Source organism: Myotis davidii, unplaced genomic scaffold (assembly GCF_000327345.1).
Source record: "Myotis davidii unplaced genomic scaffold, ASM32734v1 scaffold128, whole genome shotgun sequence".
Classification (NCBI taxonomy): domain Eukaryota; kingdom Metazoa; phylum Chordata; class Mammalia; order Chiroptera; family Vespertilionidae; genus Myotis; species Myotis davidii.
Window position 1 is genome coordinate 1,124,285 of NW_006299719.1, and position 16,184 is coordinate 1,140,468.

The following is a 16,184-nucleotide window of genomic DNA, read 5'->3' on the forward strand; positions in this document are numbered from 1 at the left end:
TCAGGACACAGAACTTAGATGAAGATCTGAGAGACAGAACTCAGAAGACAGAACCTACACAGAACCTAGAGACAGAAGAACTTCGCTGGAGAGAACATGGCAAAAGATCCTGGACAGAACCTGCCTACAGAACTTGTTTGGAGAACCTAGACAGAACCTGGCTGAAGAACCTGGCTACAGAACCTGACGACCAAACCTGGCTGGAGAGCCTAAACTGAACCTGGCTGGAGAACCTAGCGAGCGAACATGGCTACAGAACCTAGCTGGAGAACCTGGAGAACGTGGCTGGAGAACCTAGCAAGAGAACATGGACACAGAACTTGACTGGAGATTGTGGCTAGACATCCTGGCAAGGCTGCTGATCAACTGAACGCTGTCTCCATGTCATTCCTTCTTTGCTGACTCCGTCCACACCTTTGGGGACCCCTGGACCTGCTGGGGTTGGACCCCAGCAGCAAAGCACCCCTCAACATGCTATATCAGAATATCAGAGAGATCAACTGAAAGTTTTGTTTGGGCCAGGTGAAAACTTGTCTTAGAATAATTCAAAGAGCAGTTAATGTTGTTGAAAAATATCCTCAATTTTCTATTGAGAGGGTAGACTAGGATGAGCTATTCAAATTGTACCCATCCAAAATTAATCAAATAGACCTTGGTTATGAGGTCCCTTCTGGTTTATCAGCCCTGGTTTATCTGACCTGGGATGGGGCCATTTCTACATAATTCCTTTTGTATAAAGAGGAAACTCCAAGTGAAGTTTTAGTGCTTCTCCTCCATCTCCAACTTGCCCAGGGAAATCCTTGGTATGCCACATCCATTAATTTATTGAGTCCCTCTCTGAGCAAGAAAGGAAAGCATTTCTTTTCCTTATTTTTTTTAAAATTGATTTCAGAGAGGAAGGGAGAGGGAGAGAAAGATAGAAACATCAATGATGAGAGAGAATCATCATTGATTGGTTGCCTCCTGCATGCACTCCACTGGGGATCGAGCCCATAACCCAGGCATGTGCCCCCAATCGGAATTGAACCTGGGACCCCTCAGTCCACAGGCCGACGCCTCTATCAACTGAGCCAAACTGGCTAGTGAGGAAAGCATTTATTTATCTAAATAAAACAGGGACCGTGTACTGTTGACAATATTTTAAGAAGGCCATTTCAATCGTCCTTGAACACATGAAAATGATGCAACATTTCTCCAGCAAGAGAAAATAGCAACAATTTCATTTTGTTGGTTTGATTTGTTCTATCCTAAGAACATACCCAAACCATCCATCTGTCTCCTGAGCACTAACATTCAATTTGTTAAAATTCATGGTAATAATGAAATGCAACACTGGGGCCTAGCACATTAGTTGAACAAATAAGAGTGATAAGCATGGCATATGTTGCAGAGACCAGTGGCTAAATCCTCTAAGCTAAAGGAATTTTGTTGTCATTTGGTAGGAACTCTTAAGAGCTTATACCATGATTTATTGTTTTATAAAGTGTGGGGATCCACAAAAACATAAAATAAAACCAGTTTTCAACTATCATTCTCAATCAACTAAACACAAAGCCAGCACCTGTGAAGAGCTAGCTGCAGCAGCTATTTCTGAGCTCTCTTCCAGAAGACTAATGCTTTGTAAATAATCTTTCTCTGAAACTCAAATTTCTTAAGAGACACGGAGAATCATTTAAATAAATGTGACGTGTTGAGTAACTAGAAATGCGTAAGGCCTTCAGAAGCCTCAGGATATGTAAGATTTTCCAACTGATTCTCAAATATAGAACTACCTGAAATTTCTTTTATACAAAGCAACAGGTCACTACAGCTAACAGAAATGCTTACAGATACTTATCAAAAGACATGTACATGAATGTTCACAGCAACAGTATGTTTTATAATCTGTAATTGAAAATTTTTCAAATGCCCCTAAAGAGTAGAATGAATAAGGGCATTGTGATATAGTTGCAAAACATTATACTATACAATGAGAATGAATGATCTACAACTATCTGCAACAATATGAATGAATCTTAGAAATTGTTGGTCAAATGAACCCAGACACAAAGACATATATAGCATTCCATTCCATTTATATAAAATACATAAAGTGGCAAAGCTAATATATGCCCCATGAAGACAGCGGTACCCTTTTTGAGGAGTGATTGGAAGAGAATGTAAGTAGGGATTTGGGGTGCTAGCCATGATGCATTTCTTCATCTGTATACTAGAGTGATTTCAGTTTGTGAAAATTCATTGAACTATAATGTGCAAACATATATGTGTGTATGTACTTATACAACACAAATAAAAATAGCAGTCCTACTACTATATCTACAAAGTCTCTACTATTCCACATTTGTTCACTTTTTTAATTAAAGTAACTATTATGTCTTTTTCTTTTTTACTAGAAATCTTCAAACCTGTATGTTTTTCTTTCTCCTCGTCTATGTTCTTATAATAGCTGCCTATTTCTATCCATCAAACTCCATTTCTCCTTTCAATAAATGGACTTTCATGTTTTATTTCAGGTAGCCTGATAAATCTTCCAGTTTAGTAATTGTTCTCCTTTAGTTTGGACTTCTAAGATTTTAGCATTTAAAATCTTAGAAGTCCAAACTTCTTTACATACACTTCTTTACATACTTTAAACTTCCTAATAAGGCAATGCAGACATCAAACTCTGACATATTTTATAGCATTTGGTGTTACTCTCTGATTTCAATTACAATGTCTATTGTTCCATGTCCTCCAAAAATTTAAACTCTATAGGACAGCGGTTCTCAACCTGTGGGTCGCGACTCCTTTGGCGGTCGAACAACCCTTTCACAGGGGTCGCCTAAGACCATCCTGCATATTAGATATTTACATTATGATTCATAACAATAGCAACATTACAGCTATGAAGTAGCAACGAAAATAATTTTATGGTTGGGTCACAACATGAGGAACTGTATTTATAGAGCCAGAAGGTTGAGAACCACTGCCATAGGGCCTCATGTTTATAGAGCTCACTTATGTACAGCTTGCTTCTAAGACACAATATATCTTAATAGCAATGACAAAGATGCTAGTTCACCTTCTAATTCTCTCTAGTTTCCTTTCCCTTAAAATGAAGAATTTGTTATTAATCATCTTTATTTCTATACTACTGCTATTACCAATGTTATCATTATTAAAATACAGTTATTAGGTACTCATTTATGCCAGACACTGTTGTAAGCAATTTGCACATACTATCTCATTTACTCTTTACAATCTTGTAAAAGGAGTTGTTGTCCTCATTTTCCAGATGAAGAAACTGAAGTTCAGCAATAATAAATAACTTGCTCAAGATAAAAGAACATGGCTTGATTTAAACCCAGGTATTCTACCATCATAGCCCAAGCTTGCACCAGTTTGCACTCCAGTAAGTTTATACTTAAACACTAATCATTAGCTCCATTACTTTTTCTAGTAGAGGCATTGTCAGCAGATCTGACAAACATTCCCTTTCTTTCTTTGCATTTATTTCCCTTTAAAAAATGTGTATTCACATAAAAATTTCCCCAGTATAAGAGATAAAGACTCGCTCTATATCTACTCTAAGAGAGTAACTGTCATTACCCATCATGATTTTGTTTCTCTAGTATCTAGGAATGCGAGGTCATTCTCTTTACTAAGTGCCAATACCAAGCATGCCTTCTGTTCACCTGTAGCTCAGGAGTTGTCTTCTCTACTGATGGTCTATTGGACTCTTTGATGCAAGTCTCCAGTGACTCAAATATAATTTACAGAGAAATGGGAGTGTGCAAATCACACAAGCAAAAAAAGAATTATTGATGCCATAAACTATGCACACAGTTCCATGTATTACTAGAGAGATGCAATGATGAAAAATATACCTTTTTCATAAGCCCACATCAAACATGTCTGCTCATCTTTTTCACCACTAGACCTGCTGGGATCACAGGCTACTAGATTCATATCAGCTCCATTATCCAGTAAGAACTGAACGAGGCGAATGTGACCATGGTAGCAAGCAGAGTGCAATCCTATAATAGAATAGAATGAAAGTGCAAAAGGAAAAAAGAGGAAAACAATCCAATTTTCAAAAGACACTCATTACCACATAATAGATTTGTTGCCAGAGATATAAAGGAAGGAATTACTTCTTTGATAATGAATTAATTCCATTATTGAGCAAATAAGATATACTTTAGGCAAAAGAAGTGTACTATTCTAGTTGATCTTCTATATAGACTGCCTTTTTGTTTAGCACAATTCCTAGTATTTCTATATCCATTGTAATTACCAAGAACAAAGGTAGGCATCTTTTTACATATCAAAGAACAAAGACCCAATCAAGTATTTTTCTTGATCATCCAACCAAGGGCAAAGCAGTGTGGTTTGTCTGTTCTTGGTGCAGGGCACAAGGAATTCATTGACTAGAGATACTTTAGCACAACAGTGAAACTACTCAAACATGGTACTTTTTGTTATCACCATGCACCATCAATTCTAAATGATGTAATTGATAAAATATCCCTCCCCACTGGGGTGGACCACTCCCACCGCCTCCTTTCTTCTTGAGCATACTACTTTTCTTGACAGTTTTGGATATGCCTCATAAACTAGTGACGATCTCACCACAGCCTTACCTGTGTGCCCATCTCTTCCTTGGTGGTTGATGCTTACAACATTTTGATCAAGAAGAAATTTAACCAGGTCAATGTTCTTGCCATAGGTACAAGCACTGCAAAAAATATACCATAAAAAAAATAAAAAGCCCTTGTTTTAGGCTGAATTGCATGCCCCTCAAATTAATATGCTGACACTCCAACATACAAAACCTCAAAATGTGACCATATCTAAAGGGATATGATTTAAATAGGTAATTAAGTTAAAAATTGAACCATTAGAGTGGGTCCTAACCTAATATGACTGGTATCCTAATAAGAAGGGGAGATCCATACACAGTTACAGACACAGAAGACAACCATGTGATGGCACAGGGGGAAAGTGGCCATCTGCAAGGCAAGGAGAGAGACTTCAGGAGAAACCAGACCCTCTGATGCCTTGATCTGGACTTCCAGGTTCTAGAACTGTGAGAAAATAAACATCTGGTTTTCAAGCAACAGAGTCTGTGGCATTTTGTTATGGCCACCCTAGAAAATAAATACAGCCTCGATTTACCCAGGCTACTCCAGATGCTGGGTGTTTATAGGAGTACCTCTGCTTACCTTGATACCTTACAACAGAATTCTTTTAAGAAGAGAAGAAATCTTATCATCTTAATGTTCCTACTGTACCAACACAAGGCTAGTTCTTAATTAATCTTTCTTGAATAATTCATTGAGTGAATAAAAAGCTGCCATATCACTGCAATAGACTTTACCAGCATTGATTAGTTGCATTATAAATAGTTTCCATAATATTATATGTCTGTGTATTCATATGTGTATGTTTATATATACATATGAAAACAATAGAAATAGAGTGCTTGCTATATACAAAGCACTGTGATTTGCACATAGAATAATTCAGAATTGAGTAAATTTCTCATGTAAAAGGGAAGTTTATTTTATGCTTAAAATGACTAGAATAAAAACATCATGTTATTTCTAATTGCCACAGGCTTGCACAAAAATAAAACAACTGAACATACTTTTAACGCAACTTCACTAATCTTGTCAGATAAGCAATCCTCTGGAAGTGACAATCATCTTCTGATTAGAGTTGGTTCCAATTTATGTGCACTGAATAGCAAAATGATTTGAAAACTAGCCTGAGGTATCAGCCTTAACAAGCATGACCTATGGGAAAAGGGAACACCAAGAACCTGTACATATCAGTTCTGCTAATTGTCCCCTTCAGTGACAGATCCTACTGATCCATTTCAACTGAAGGTAGGATCCAAAAAGTTCTTGAATATGTTCTGTTACAGAGGGTATAGAAAACAGACAAAATATTTTGGTACCAGAACATGAAGATATATAAAAATAGTACAGGAGTTTAGGCAGGTATTTATTACATGATTTTCTAGCTATAAGAATTTCTGGCAAGTTACGCAGCTTTTCTAAGCCTCTATTTTTCTCATCTGTAAAAGAGGAGTAATCCAACTTTGTAAAATGGTTATGAGGTTTAAATAAGATAATAGACACAAATAATCCGGCATATAATCACTCCATAAGTGGTAGTTTTCTTTGCCTCCCTTTTTGTGGAACTCTTGGATGCTAAGAAAAATCTGGAAATCCAGTGAAATTTGACAGGTTGATACCTAATGCAGAAGCACAAGCTTAACTTTAGTGCAGTATGAAAAGGGGCCTCTTCATTTAATTATTTACCACTGTAATAGAAACACTACGCAAATATAGAGTCCCAGGCTTATTTTGTTTATTTTTTAGAGGTTACAAACTGGCCAAGGCATCTGAAATGTGCAGGTAACTTATCTTATATTCAAGTTTTACAATTAAAATTACTCTTTTTATTTTTATAGCCAAACTAGAGGCCCAGTGCATGAAATTCATGCACTGATAGGGTCCCTAGTGGCTGCCAACCGCTGGCCGGGGCCTCCCATTCTTGCCCCGCCCTCTGGTCAAACTCCGGGACAACTCCAGATAGAGTGGAAAATTTGCATACTACACTTTTATGCCTACCATTCTTGCCCCACCCTCTGGTCAAACTCCTGGACAACTCCGGATAGAGTGGAAAATTTGCATACTACACTTTTATTATATAGGATAGTCACCTGCTAAAAATGAAGGTTTAAAATCTGTTCCTTATGGACACTTTAGGAAGTGATCGATAGTCACCTGCTAAAAATGAAGGTTTTAAATCTGTTCCTTATGGACACTTTAGGAAGTGATAACTCTGAGTTATTAGCTACCTTTCCCTGTCCTCTCTCCTCCTCTCCCTCCCTTCTTTCCTTCTTTGTTGCAACTTTTCCAAATCCAGCTGCTCCTTCAGAATGCTTTTCTAGATCAAAAAGCATATTGTCAAGGACTCTCATAGATGGCTAGAAAGGAGCTAATGCCTTCCTAGTTCTCTCACTGGCCACCCTGACTAAGCTTTTATAGCCGACAGATGGATGTCTTAGATAGGGAGATACATTTGCACATAAGGTTTATGTGCTTAGTAAAAAAGTGTCACATTTAATGCTAATGAATTCCAGTAATGAGATTCTTGTAGGAGGAGGACGATGGGCCCTGCCCCTTTTGGCAGCTTTCTGTGGAGTGAAGTGGAAACGAAACAATATGCTTACAGATGTTGATATGCCTGTTGCCTTGGCAACATCAGTCCCTGTCTTTGGGGCTGCTGCCAGGAATGCAGCATCTGGCACAGGCCCCATCTGTTGTACTAACTGCAGCATCTGCCTCTACCTTATCTCCTGTGTTTGTAGTTTGGGATCCTTGTCTTGCCCACCCTCTGCTCTCGCTCTCTGATTGCAACATCTGCCATTATCCTGCCTTGCTGTATGTACACAACTGCAGGTGCCATAGGGTGTCCGCTAAGTGTAGTGGCTATTGTATTTAAATATTCATTTACCTGTGAAAAGCTGTCTCACTGAAGATGTTTTCCTTAGTCAGGCTTTCTGTTCCTGATATTTGGATGATTTCCTTGGCGACTTCAAATTTGCCATTGTAGCATGCCCTAGGGTTAAAGAACATGTTCTGATCACAGTAAATAGGTACATGCCAAATACCTGGAGGACCTATAGAATTATACATAATACTCACAGGTGCAAAGGGGTGTCTCCATAGATATTAACAACGTGAGGCTGGACTTCTGAATCACTCTGGAGCAGGAACTTCACTATATCATGGTGTCCAAAGCGAGAGCAGAAATGAAGTGGGACGTGGTCTTCATTGTCCTGAGCATTCACTGTCATCAATGAGAGAAAAAGGTATGTCACCTGGAAGCCCTGTTCCTTAGCCTTCTCATGGGTAGTGTCAGGGATTTTTCCTAAGTGCCTGAGAGACTCCTAGAAATTGCCAATTAATGATAATAATAAAGGAAATTAAGTGCAATCAATTTAAAAAGTTATAATTATATTCTATTGCCTATTACCACATTAAGCAGGCTTTCTTCTAGTTCCCATAAATTCTATGGAACTCATCTAATCAAATCTACCTTGCACAATGGAATAGTTCAGGAAACTAATATGCACCTAAAAGGTGCTCATGGCTTTAATTCCACGAGTATCTCCTTTCAAATTGATTTTCTCCTCCTCTAGAGGATGTCAAAAATTACAGCTCCGGGCCAGAGCACCATTTCTGAGATTTGGGTTTAACAAGCTAGGGAGGGGCCTAGCTCTCTGTATGTTTACAACACTGTTTGGGAGGTTCCGATGTACCCTTAACTGAGAATGTTCACATTATGGTATACAGAGCAGGTATGATAAAAACCAATGAGCTTTAGAGTGAGGCAGACCTCATTAATCCCATTACCGCGGACAGTTATTTAACATTCAATTGCTCACTCAGCAGTGGGCATTTGTCCTTCTCTTCAGCCCACCCAGCCTTATAACCTATTCTGACATTTGGTGAATTCCCTGCACTAAAAGAGGCCCAAACCATGTTCTATCATAGAAGCTGAAAATATTTCCAAGTTTCCTTTGCAGCAAGGGAACAGGACTGGCAGAGGGTGACCATATGTTCGGTTTAGGCCTGTTAGTCTAGCATAATGTTTCATAGTGACCGTTTCACTCTCAATAGTGCCCTTGGACACTTATCTATAGGCTCTTCCAACCAACACCTCATATGAGACTCTGACATTGGAGCTGATGACACGAACAAAGCAGAGCCGAAGCTATCTGGGCAATGCAGCACTGGCGGAGCAGCGCCAGCCAGTTTCCAGCAGGAGTGATCCAGCCCCAGACTCAGTGCCCTGCATTGCTGGTGCCAGAACCGCAAGTGGTGCTGTGTGTGCCATGCAGGGTGGCCGTGTATCTTCATAGGACTAGTTGTGGATTGTGACTTGGGATATTGTTCTTCACTATAAGGATTCCGGACCTCGCTTTCCAACCTTGTCTTGGGGAAGGTTCTGCACGCTGCTTGATATCCTTAACATATTCCTTTTATAAACTAGCAGAAGTTAGTTTCCAGTGCTTGCAGCTGAGAAGACCTGACTGATACCTATTCATTCCTCAACAAGTCTGAAATGATCGCTAGGCACCAGCACTGTGCCAGGTGTCAGATGTATTGATTTCTTCTCAGTAGCAATAGATGTAATAACACAATTGTTGCAGGGATGCTGAAAGGATTCAAGGAGAGTATAATTGGAAAGCTTCTAGCATGATGCCTTTCACATATTAGGCACTTAATAAAAATGTCTTTTCTCCATTTTTACTAATTTCCCTCCTAGACGTTTGCTAAGTGCTAAGACCAATAAGCTATAAATGCATAGAGTTGATACCCTCATATAACTTAAAAGCTAGTTGGATCGTCAAGAATTACAGGACTAAAGTAATAGTAACTGAACACCAATTCTGGATTAGCTTTAGCATAATTTTTAAAACTAAAATAACTGAATCAACTGGTCTATAGCCATTTAAAAATATGTACAGAGTGCTTTATTCAGGATAGAAAATAATAGTCCTTAATAAACCCAATTAATCCTCATATGTATACAAATTGTTCATAGAACCAAAAGAATCAAAGGGGGAAAAGTTTAATGATGAATGACAGGGGAAAAAAGGGAAGAAAATAGTTAATTTAAAAATGTGTAAGTACTAGTTCATTACTACTGTACTGTTATTATAATCACCATTTGAAATGTAATGAACATGAATTTAGGCCTTGTAGCTGCTATATTTTTAGATAATTACTCTCATTGTATTTTCCTGCAAGATATTAAGCCACAGGGAAATTCTTTAGCAAAATCACTGAACTCCTCCTCCCGAAGCTGTTACTGAAAAATAAATCTTTGATTCCTTTCTATTAATGAGTGACTCAAGGGTGCCCTTCCTTCAGAAGAGTGTTTCTAGTTGTTTTGATTATCTTCCTTTTTATGATACTTTTCCTTTGTTCACATCCTGTTGGAAGCCAGGGAAAGTCAATACTGTGAGTCGATGCCTGAGGACAGTAGGGAGTCCAGAGCATCTGGAGGTCACATAAGAGTTCTTGAGGTCCAGAGGGGACATTGTAAAACAGAATGAAGCACAATCTTCTATTAATTCATAATTTGCCTTTGGCCATCCCTGGCCCCACCCAACATTATTCTTTAATAGTTGAATTGAGAGACTTCAAAGTAGATTATCCACTTCGTGAATTACCTGTAATGGCCTAGATATTGTTCCCATCAAAGAATATATAAACGCCAACCAAAGGGACACGTCAGGAGAAATCTGGATCAGGTATAGAGCTTAGATGTATACACTTATATTTATGCTTCAGTCATTGTTATTTACTTAGTTTTGTCTTGGACCAATTTGCAAGGACAAGAAAAGTATACGTTATTTTATCTTCTCTGAGGAAATTGGATATATGAATGATATTCTATTTTCTCTAACTTAACACCTTATTGAAATATTTAAATAAAGTAAAATTTCTAGCAAAGCAATATTCGTGAATCATTGGTATTTGAAAAATATTTAGTGTCTACTCCTCCACTTTTAAGAGAATATGTATTCAGTAATGTCTTTTGAAAGAAAGATTGGATAAAAGGATGGGTGAATGGATGTTATTACTTGCTTATGTCAGTTTATTGATCTTAAAGAAAAACAAAAAATTTCATATTAACCAGCAATATTAGCACATACTATTAGCTCTCTAAAGCAATTCCCACATGTGTCTTAGATTTTCAATAATAAATCTGTGTAATATTTCTGAAAAGGTATACTTTAAAGAATAAATACTTCCTCTTATTGACCATGTCCTAGAAATTTTATGACTTTCTACAATATTCAGTTTCATGTTAAAAGAACTATAGATTTTAACAGTCAGAGGATAACAAATTTAAACATCCTGAATTTTAAAGATTGTGACGAATGTATCACCATTTTCTTCTTACAGAGTTCAACAATATTTTGACCTTTTCAATTTCATTCAATAAGCATTACATTTATCCCTTTTCATTGCCCTGAGAGATATAAGAAAAAAGATGGAGACTTAAAAGATACATGATTGAGTAGGTCAGTCTCTCAGCCATGTTGAACTGAAGAGGGTACTTTCAGAATTGCATTTTGGCTAATTTTGTAACCCAAATTTATTTTCATTTGTGACATTCTGTTACCAAGGAAACATACTGAAAATATCAGATTTCCAATTGTGCTCCTTTTTGGGGTAATTCATTTATTCTTCCTCCTATGTCCATTTATGATAGACAAGATCCTGTGGTAAGTAAATAGATCCACTGGAGGGTTAGCTACATTTGGGAATCAGTGAACTAGCAAATAATAAATGTGTAATGTCTGTCACCATAACAGATCTTCTGGTTTATTCTTTGCAATTGGTTGAAGTGCAAAAGGAACTTAAATATCAAGTGTGTATTAAAAGATAATCTAAAAAATATATTTAAAAATCTGAGTCATGCTGTCTCTCGAGTTGTTAAATGATTGAGTAGGAGGCATGTAGAGCTTGTGTCAATCAGAAAGAAAATGCTTATAATTATATCACATGAGGCTGGGATGTAGGGGGAATTCAGGTGCAGGACACATTTCAATACCTTTTGTAGAAGAGTGCTTTGATTCTGGAGACATGCTGATCATAAATGCACTCATTTTGACACCACCGAGCTTTGGAGTTACGAAGATGAGTAAAAAGCAGTTAGGCATTGACAATAAAAGGGGGAAAATGAGCAGTTCCTGGCTCCTTGGAAGAGTGAGGCGGTTTCAAAAAACACAATTATGTGTTCAGTGGTTCACAGAGGTGTGTACCTCTGACTATTCTAAGCTAACAGAATCCCAGAGACTACTTAACAAGCTCCAGGGACAGCCTGCCCTGCATCCGGGTGGCACCGGTTGTTTATGCTAATGCGATAAAGATGCCTAAGTTATCGTACACTGGCTCATAGAAAATGACACAAACTAGGTTTCTTAAATTTTACAAAGTAATATGGCTCTGTTTCCAACATGGAAACTGGAAACTTCCTTAGCCTCTCCTCAGAGTTGTATCTGGGAGCCTTTGTGTTTTCCTTATGAGCAAATGAAAACTTTGGTTAGCTTTATTAGCTCAATATCAGTTTCAATTTGGGACCAAGGAACGGGAAGTTCTAGAGCTTTGACAACCTTGTCCTTTTATAAATGTGCATCGTTTCTGCTGCAAAGGCCAGCAGCTTTTACAGCTGGGCTTTTAATTAGGTCTCTTGGGGGTCAGTGAAAGAATGTTGGATTTGCCTGAGAGAATTTAATGACAAGATGTAACTCTGAGGGAATCTGTGTCAAAGTAAAGTTTATGAGGAAGAGAAAAAGAAAAAGGAAATTTTTTTTTCATGCTCTACTTTCAATCAATTTTCCAAAAACTCATTTTATAATTTAAAAAATATAAAGTTGCAGGAAATTCTATTCTGTTAACTGCATCTAAAATCTTTAGGTCATTTTCTAAAGATATTTCCCTCCAAATTTATCACACTCTAATTTCATTTTCATTTAAAATAATAGTAATATCAAATATTAAGGGAGATATAGGGAACACTCATATATTGATATGAGAGTGAAAAGGGATACTGACACTTTGGAAAACTCTGAAATTTCTTCAAACGTTAAACATGTGCATACCTTCTGATTTGGAAATTTCACTCATAAATATATGTGTGTATACATATATACACATACATATATACATGTTGTACACTAATTTAATGTTGTTTACATGTTGAAACTAATATAATATTGTATATCCACTATAATTGAAAAATAACAACTATTTTAAATTCCAAACTATAATTCATGCAACAATATAAATGAAAGTCAAAATCATAATGTTGATCAAAAGAAGGTGGTCACAAAATTACTAACTGCCAGAACAGAAAAATAACTAACCTATGGCAACAGAAGTCAAAATATTGATTACCTTTGGTAGTGAAAGCTATTTACTCAGAAGGAGGCACAAGGGAAATTTCCAGAGCTCAACCTTCCAGATGAAAATATTCTATAACTTGACATGGCTGGTTTTTACATGGGTGTATGCGTAAGTAAATAGTCAGTTAAGTCAATATTCACTTAAGATTTAAAAATTTTTCTGTATATAAACTTGATCCCAATAAAAGAAAAAGATTAGTGAATAACAACAAATAGGAATCATTTATCTAGGACAACCCCACTACTTTAAACTGCAGCACCTAATATATTAAGAATTGAGCTAAAATGTATAAAGAAGTATGAACACATAGATTTAGTTAATATTTTAAGTATAATAAATTATGACTTATAGGACAAATTATTGCATAAGGACAGAATTAATCTTCTTTAAGATATTTTCCAGTAAATAAGAGGGCAAAGGTCTTCTGAACATATAATCTTACCATCTGCTTTGCTGCCTTCTTCCATTAAGAGTTTTGCAATATTAAAGAATCCTTTTGCAGCTGCTAGGTGCAGGGGCCGATCTCCAACTTCACCACTTACATTTACATCAGCACCAAATTTCAAAAGGAGGCGGGTTATCTAAAGGATCCATTCATTTGAAATTAGTATCAACAGTCAAAAAATCATGCAAAGCTTTTGGCAATATGGAGAAGACATATTATTTAGGCTGTCTCTTAAGTTATTTTTACCTGAAAATAGCAGAAAATCCTAACTCAGCTGGCCTAAAAATAAAGAATTTATTATTGTATTACCTAACAAGATGTTTAGGGCGGGGTCTTCATTGTATATAAACAATCCTCTCTGAATTCACCCATAATTTACTGAAATTTTTTTTTGGAAAGTCTCCTTCTGGCTAGAGCTAGTAGTGTTCCCTTGATTCTTGATTTTCACAGCACCTCCATTCATAAGTCACTCATGGTCATCTTGCTAATGGACTTCTGGGTTCCTTTCTGGATTTTTTGTAAATGACAGAATCTTCCCCAGTATGCTGAGATCACATCCAAAGGGATGGAGAGAGATGAAGTATTTAACAAGTTAGGAGTGGGCAGAGGCTGTTTCAGGTAATGGGGATTCATTAGAATTATTTACATATTCACCTAGGAATCTTCCAAATAATTTCTCTAAACCTGACGTTGCCTCCTTCCCTGAGAATTTTAGCAGTCACCACAGTGACCCCCAGAAGTAAGTTATTTAATATGACAGTTATGGGAGGACCCCTCACTTGTCCTGACCACTGAGGTGTAAGCATAACAGTGAATTTAAGCTCTAAAACTATTTCAACTTTCTATATGGCATCAAATAAACAAGTATTGGGTAGAAACCTCTCAGGAATATGGTACATATTTGATAGAAAGTCCACGCAAAAATATTAGCTAGCTGAGTGGGATGTGGTGAAACTTCCTATTGAGTGTAGTGGGTAAGCAACAAAGGTTCTAAAATTTAGACTTTTTTAAATTAATTATGTCACCTTAAATAAATTATTCCATTTTTGAAACATCAGTTTCTTCATTGCTAAGATAAGAATAATAATAGTTCTATCTCATAGACTTGTTGTGAAAATTAAATGACTTATTACTTATAAAGCACTTAGAAAAGTGCCTATTCATAAATGTTGGCAGAAGTGAGAGCACCAATGTGAAACATGTATACTTTGTCCCTTTGTTGGCTAATGGGTAGACCGATATTTAATTCAGGAGAAGTAAGAGCAGTAGAAGTTTAATCTCAAGAACCTTGCACTCCTAAGCAGATATTTCCACTTACACAGACTCCATAAATTCTGATTATGTGACTTTATAATAGACAGATTTAAACTATCTTCAAAATCGATTGTCTATTAAGCAGTATTATTATATACCTAGGAAATATTGCTCTTGGTACAAAACATCTACTCTTCTACTTAAAAATAAGTAAATAAACAAATGGCAAGGAACATGGCACATCAGGCACATTTATATATTGAATGGGCCATTCTCCCGTCAGCATATTTTAGCAAATGACGGTAGCATCCATAAATTACTTATGTGCTGTCTTTGCATACAGAAAGCGAGTCCTTTATCGTAAAAGGACCATCCACATTTTAGCATAATTGTGTAAGTCTGTGACTATATATTCAGGGGAAGTAAACAACTTTAGCTCTACACCAAACATGCATAAAAGCTCTTTAGAGTTCTGCTGGGTGATGCGGTTAATATCCAAAGAGAACGACTCTACAGATAACATGTGTTGTGTATATGCTGCCTGTGCCTGAAGTCAGAAAAGTATGGGATTTTTTCATCTCCTGGGCTTTTGGACCCTGTATTCTCAAAAGCATTTTCAGTGCCCAGCTCTCCAGTGCACTCCGGTGCCCTATGTGCAGCACATCAATGAAATGAGAAGTCTTCCCTGGCTATAGTCACACTTCACAGGTCTGAGAGCGTCCAAGCACATGCCAGCTAGAATAGAAAATAAGGGCAGAATGACTAGAACAGCACAGGGACAGAAATAAGTTTGATTTTCCACTTGGGATCCTCAGGCAATGCAGTGGAATGACCTCTACAATGGTAAAAAGGTATCACCCTACTCTAAAATGGAGTCAGATTAGTGATCTAGAATATATAATGAGGAAGAGTGAAAGTGGGATGTCAAAAGATTGTGTAAGTTTTGATTTCCTAATTATATTTATACTTCCATTTTATTTGATTCTATTTAGTTCTTTGAGTATGGCTAAAGGGCAGTGTTTGAAAGCAATGTGTAAAATTTTTGTCTTTTTTTTTAATCTTTATTGTTGAAAGTATTACAGATGTTCCCTTTTCCCCCACTTATCCCTTTTAGTCTGCACCCACCCCTTGCCCCAGGCCTTCACCACATTTTCAATATGCTAAGGTTGAAGATCAATGGACTTTGGTGGTAGAGCACTTGTCCTTGGAGTCTAACTTGAACACAAGATGAACTGCCTGAACTTCATGATTTGGTTCATTGGTATAAGAGGAATAGCAAGAGGCTCTTTGGTACACCAGAATGAATATGGGCTTTGGGATAAGACAGGCCTGAATACCTATTCCAGGTTTTCTATTATTAGCTGCATAACTCTGGCATGCTCCCTGACCTCTGTGGGCTCCATGTGCAGCATTCATAAGAAGGGGAAAATGACAGCTAAATTCAAGGTTGTGGCTAAATTTTTTTAAGAATCCACATAAAGGTCTCAACACAGTGCCTGTCA

The 16,184-nt window shown here is 37.1% G+C and overlaps 1 protein-coding gene across 1 annotated transcript in view; it reads right to left on the reverse strand.

Moving 5' to 3' along the window:
• LOC102764883 (serine/threonine-protein kinase TNNI3K) overlaps positions 1-16,184 on the reverse strand; it is a 294,194-nt gene that overhangs the window by 191,136 nt on the left and 86,874 nt on the right. The window contains exons 7-11 of the mRNA XM_006775922.2: positions 13,426-13,564; positions 7,701-7,845; positions 7,510-7,614; positions 4,623-4,717; positions 3,867-4,016 (exon numbers count right to left, since the gene is read on the reverse strand). Coding sequence (XP_006775985.1) covers positions 3,867-4,016; positions 4,623-4,717; positions 7,510-7,614; positions 7,701-7,845; positions 13,426-13,564 — 634 coding nt within the window. The remainder of the gene's footprint in view (positions 1-3,866; positions 4,017-4,622; positions 4,718-7,509; positions 7,615-7,700; positions 7,846-13,425; positions 13,565-16,184) is intronic.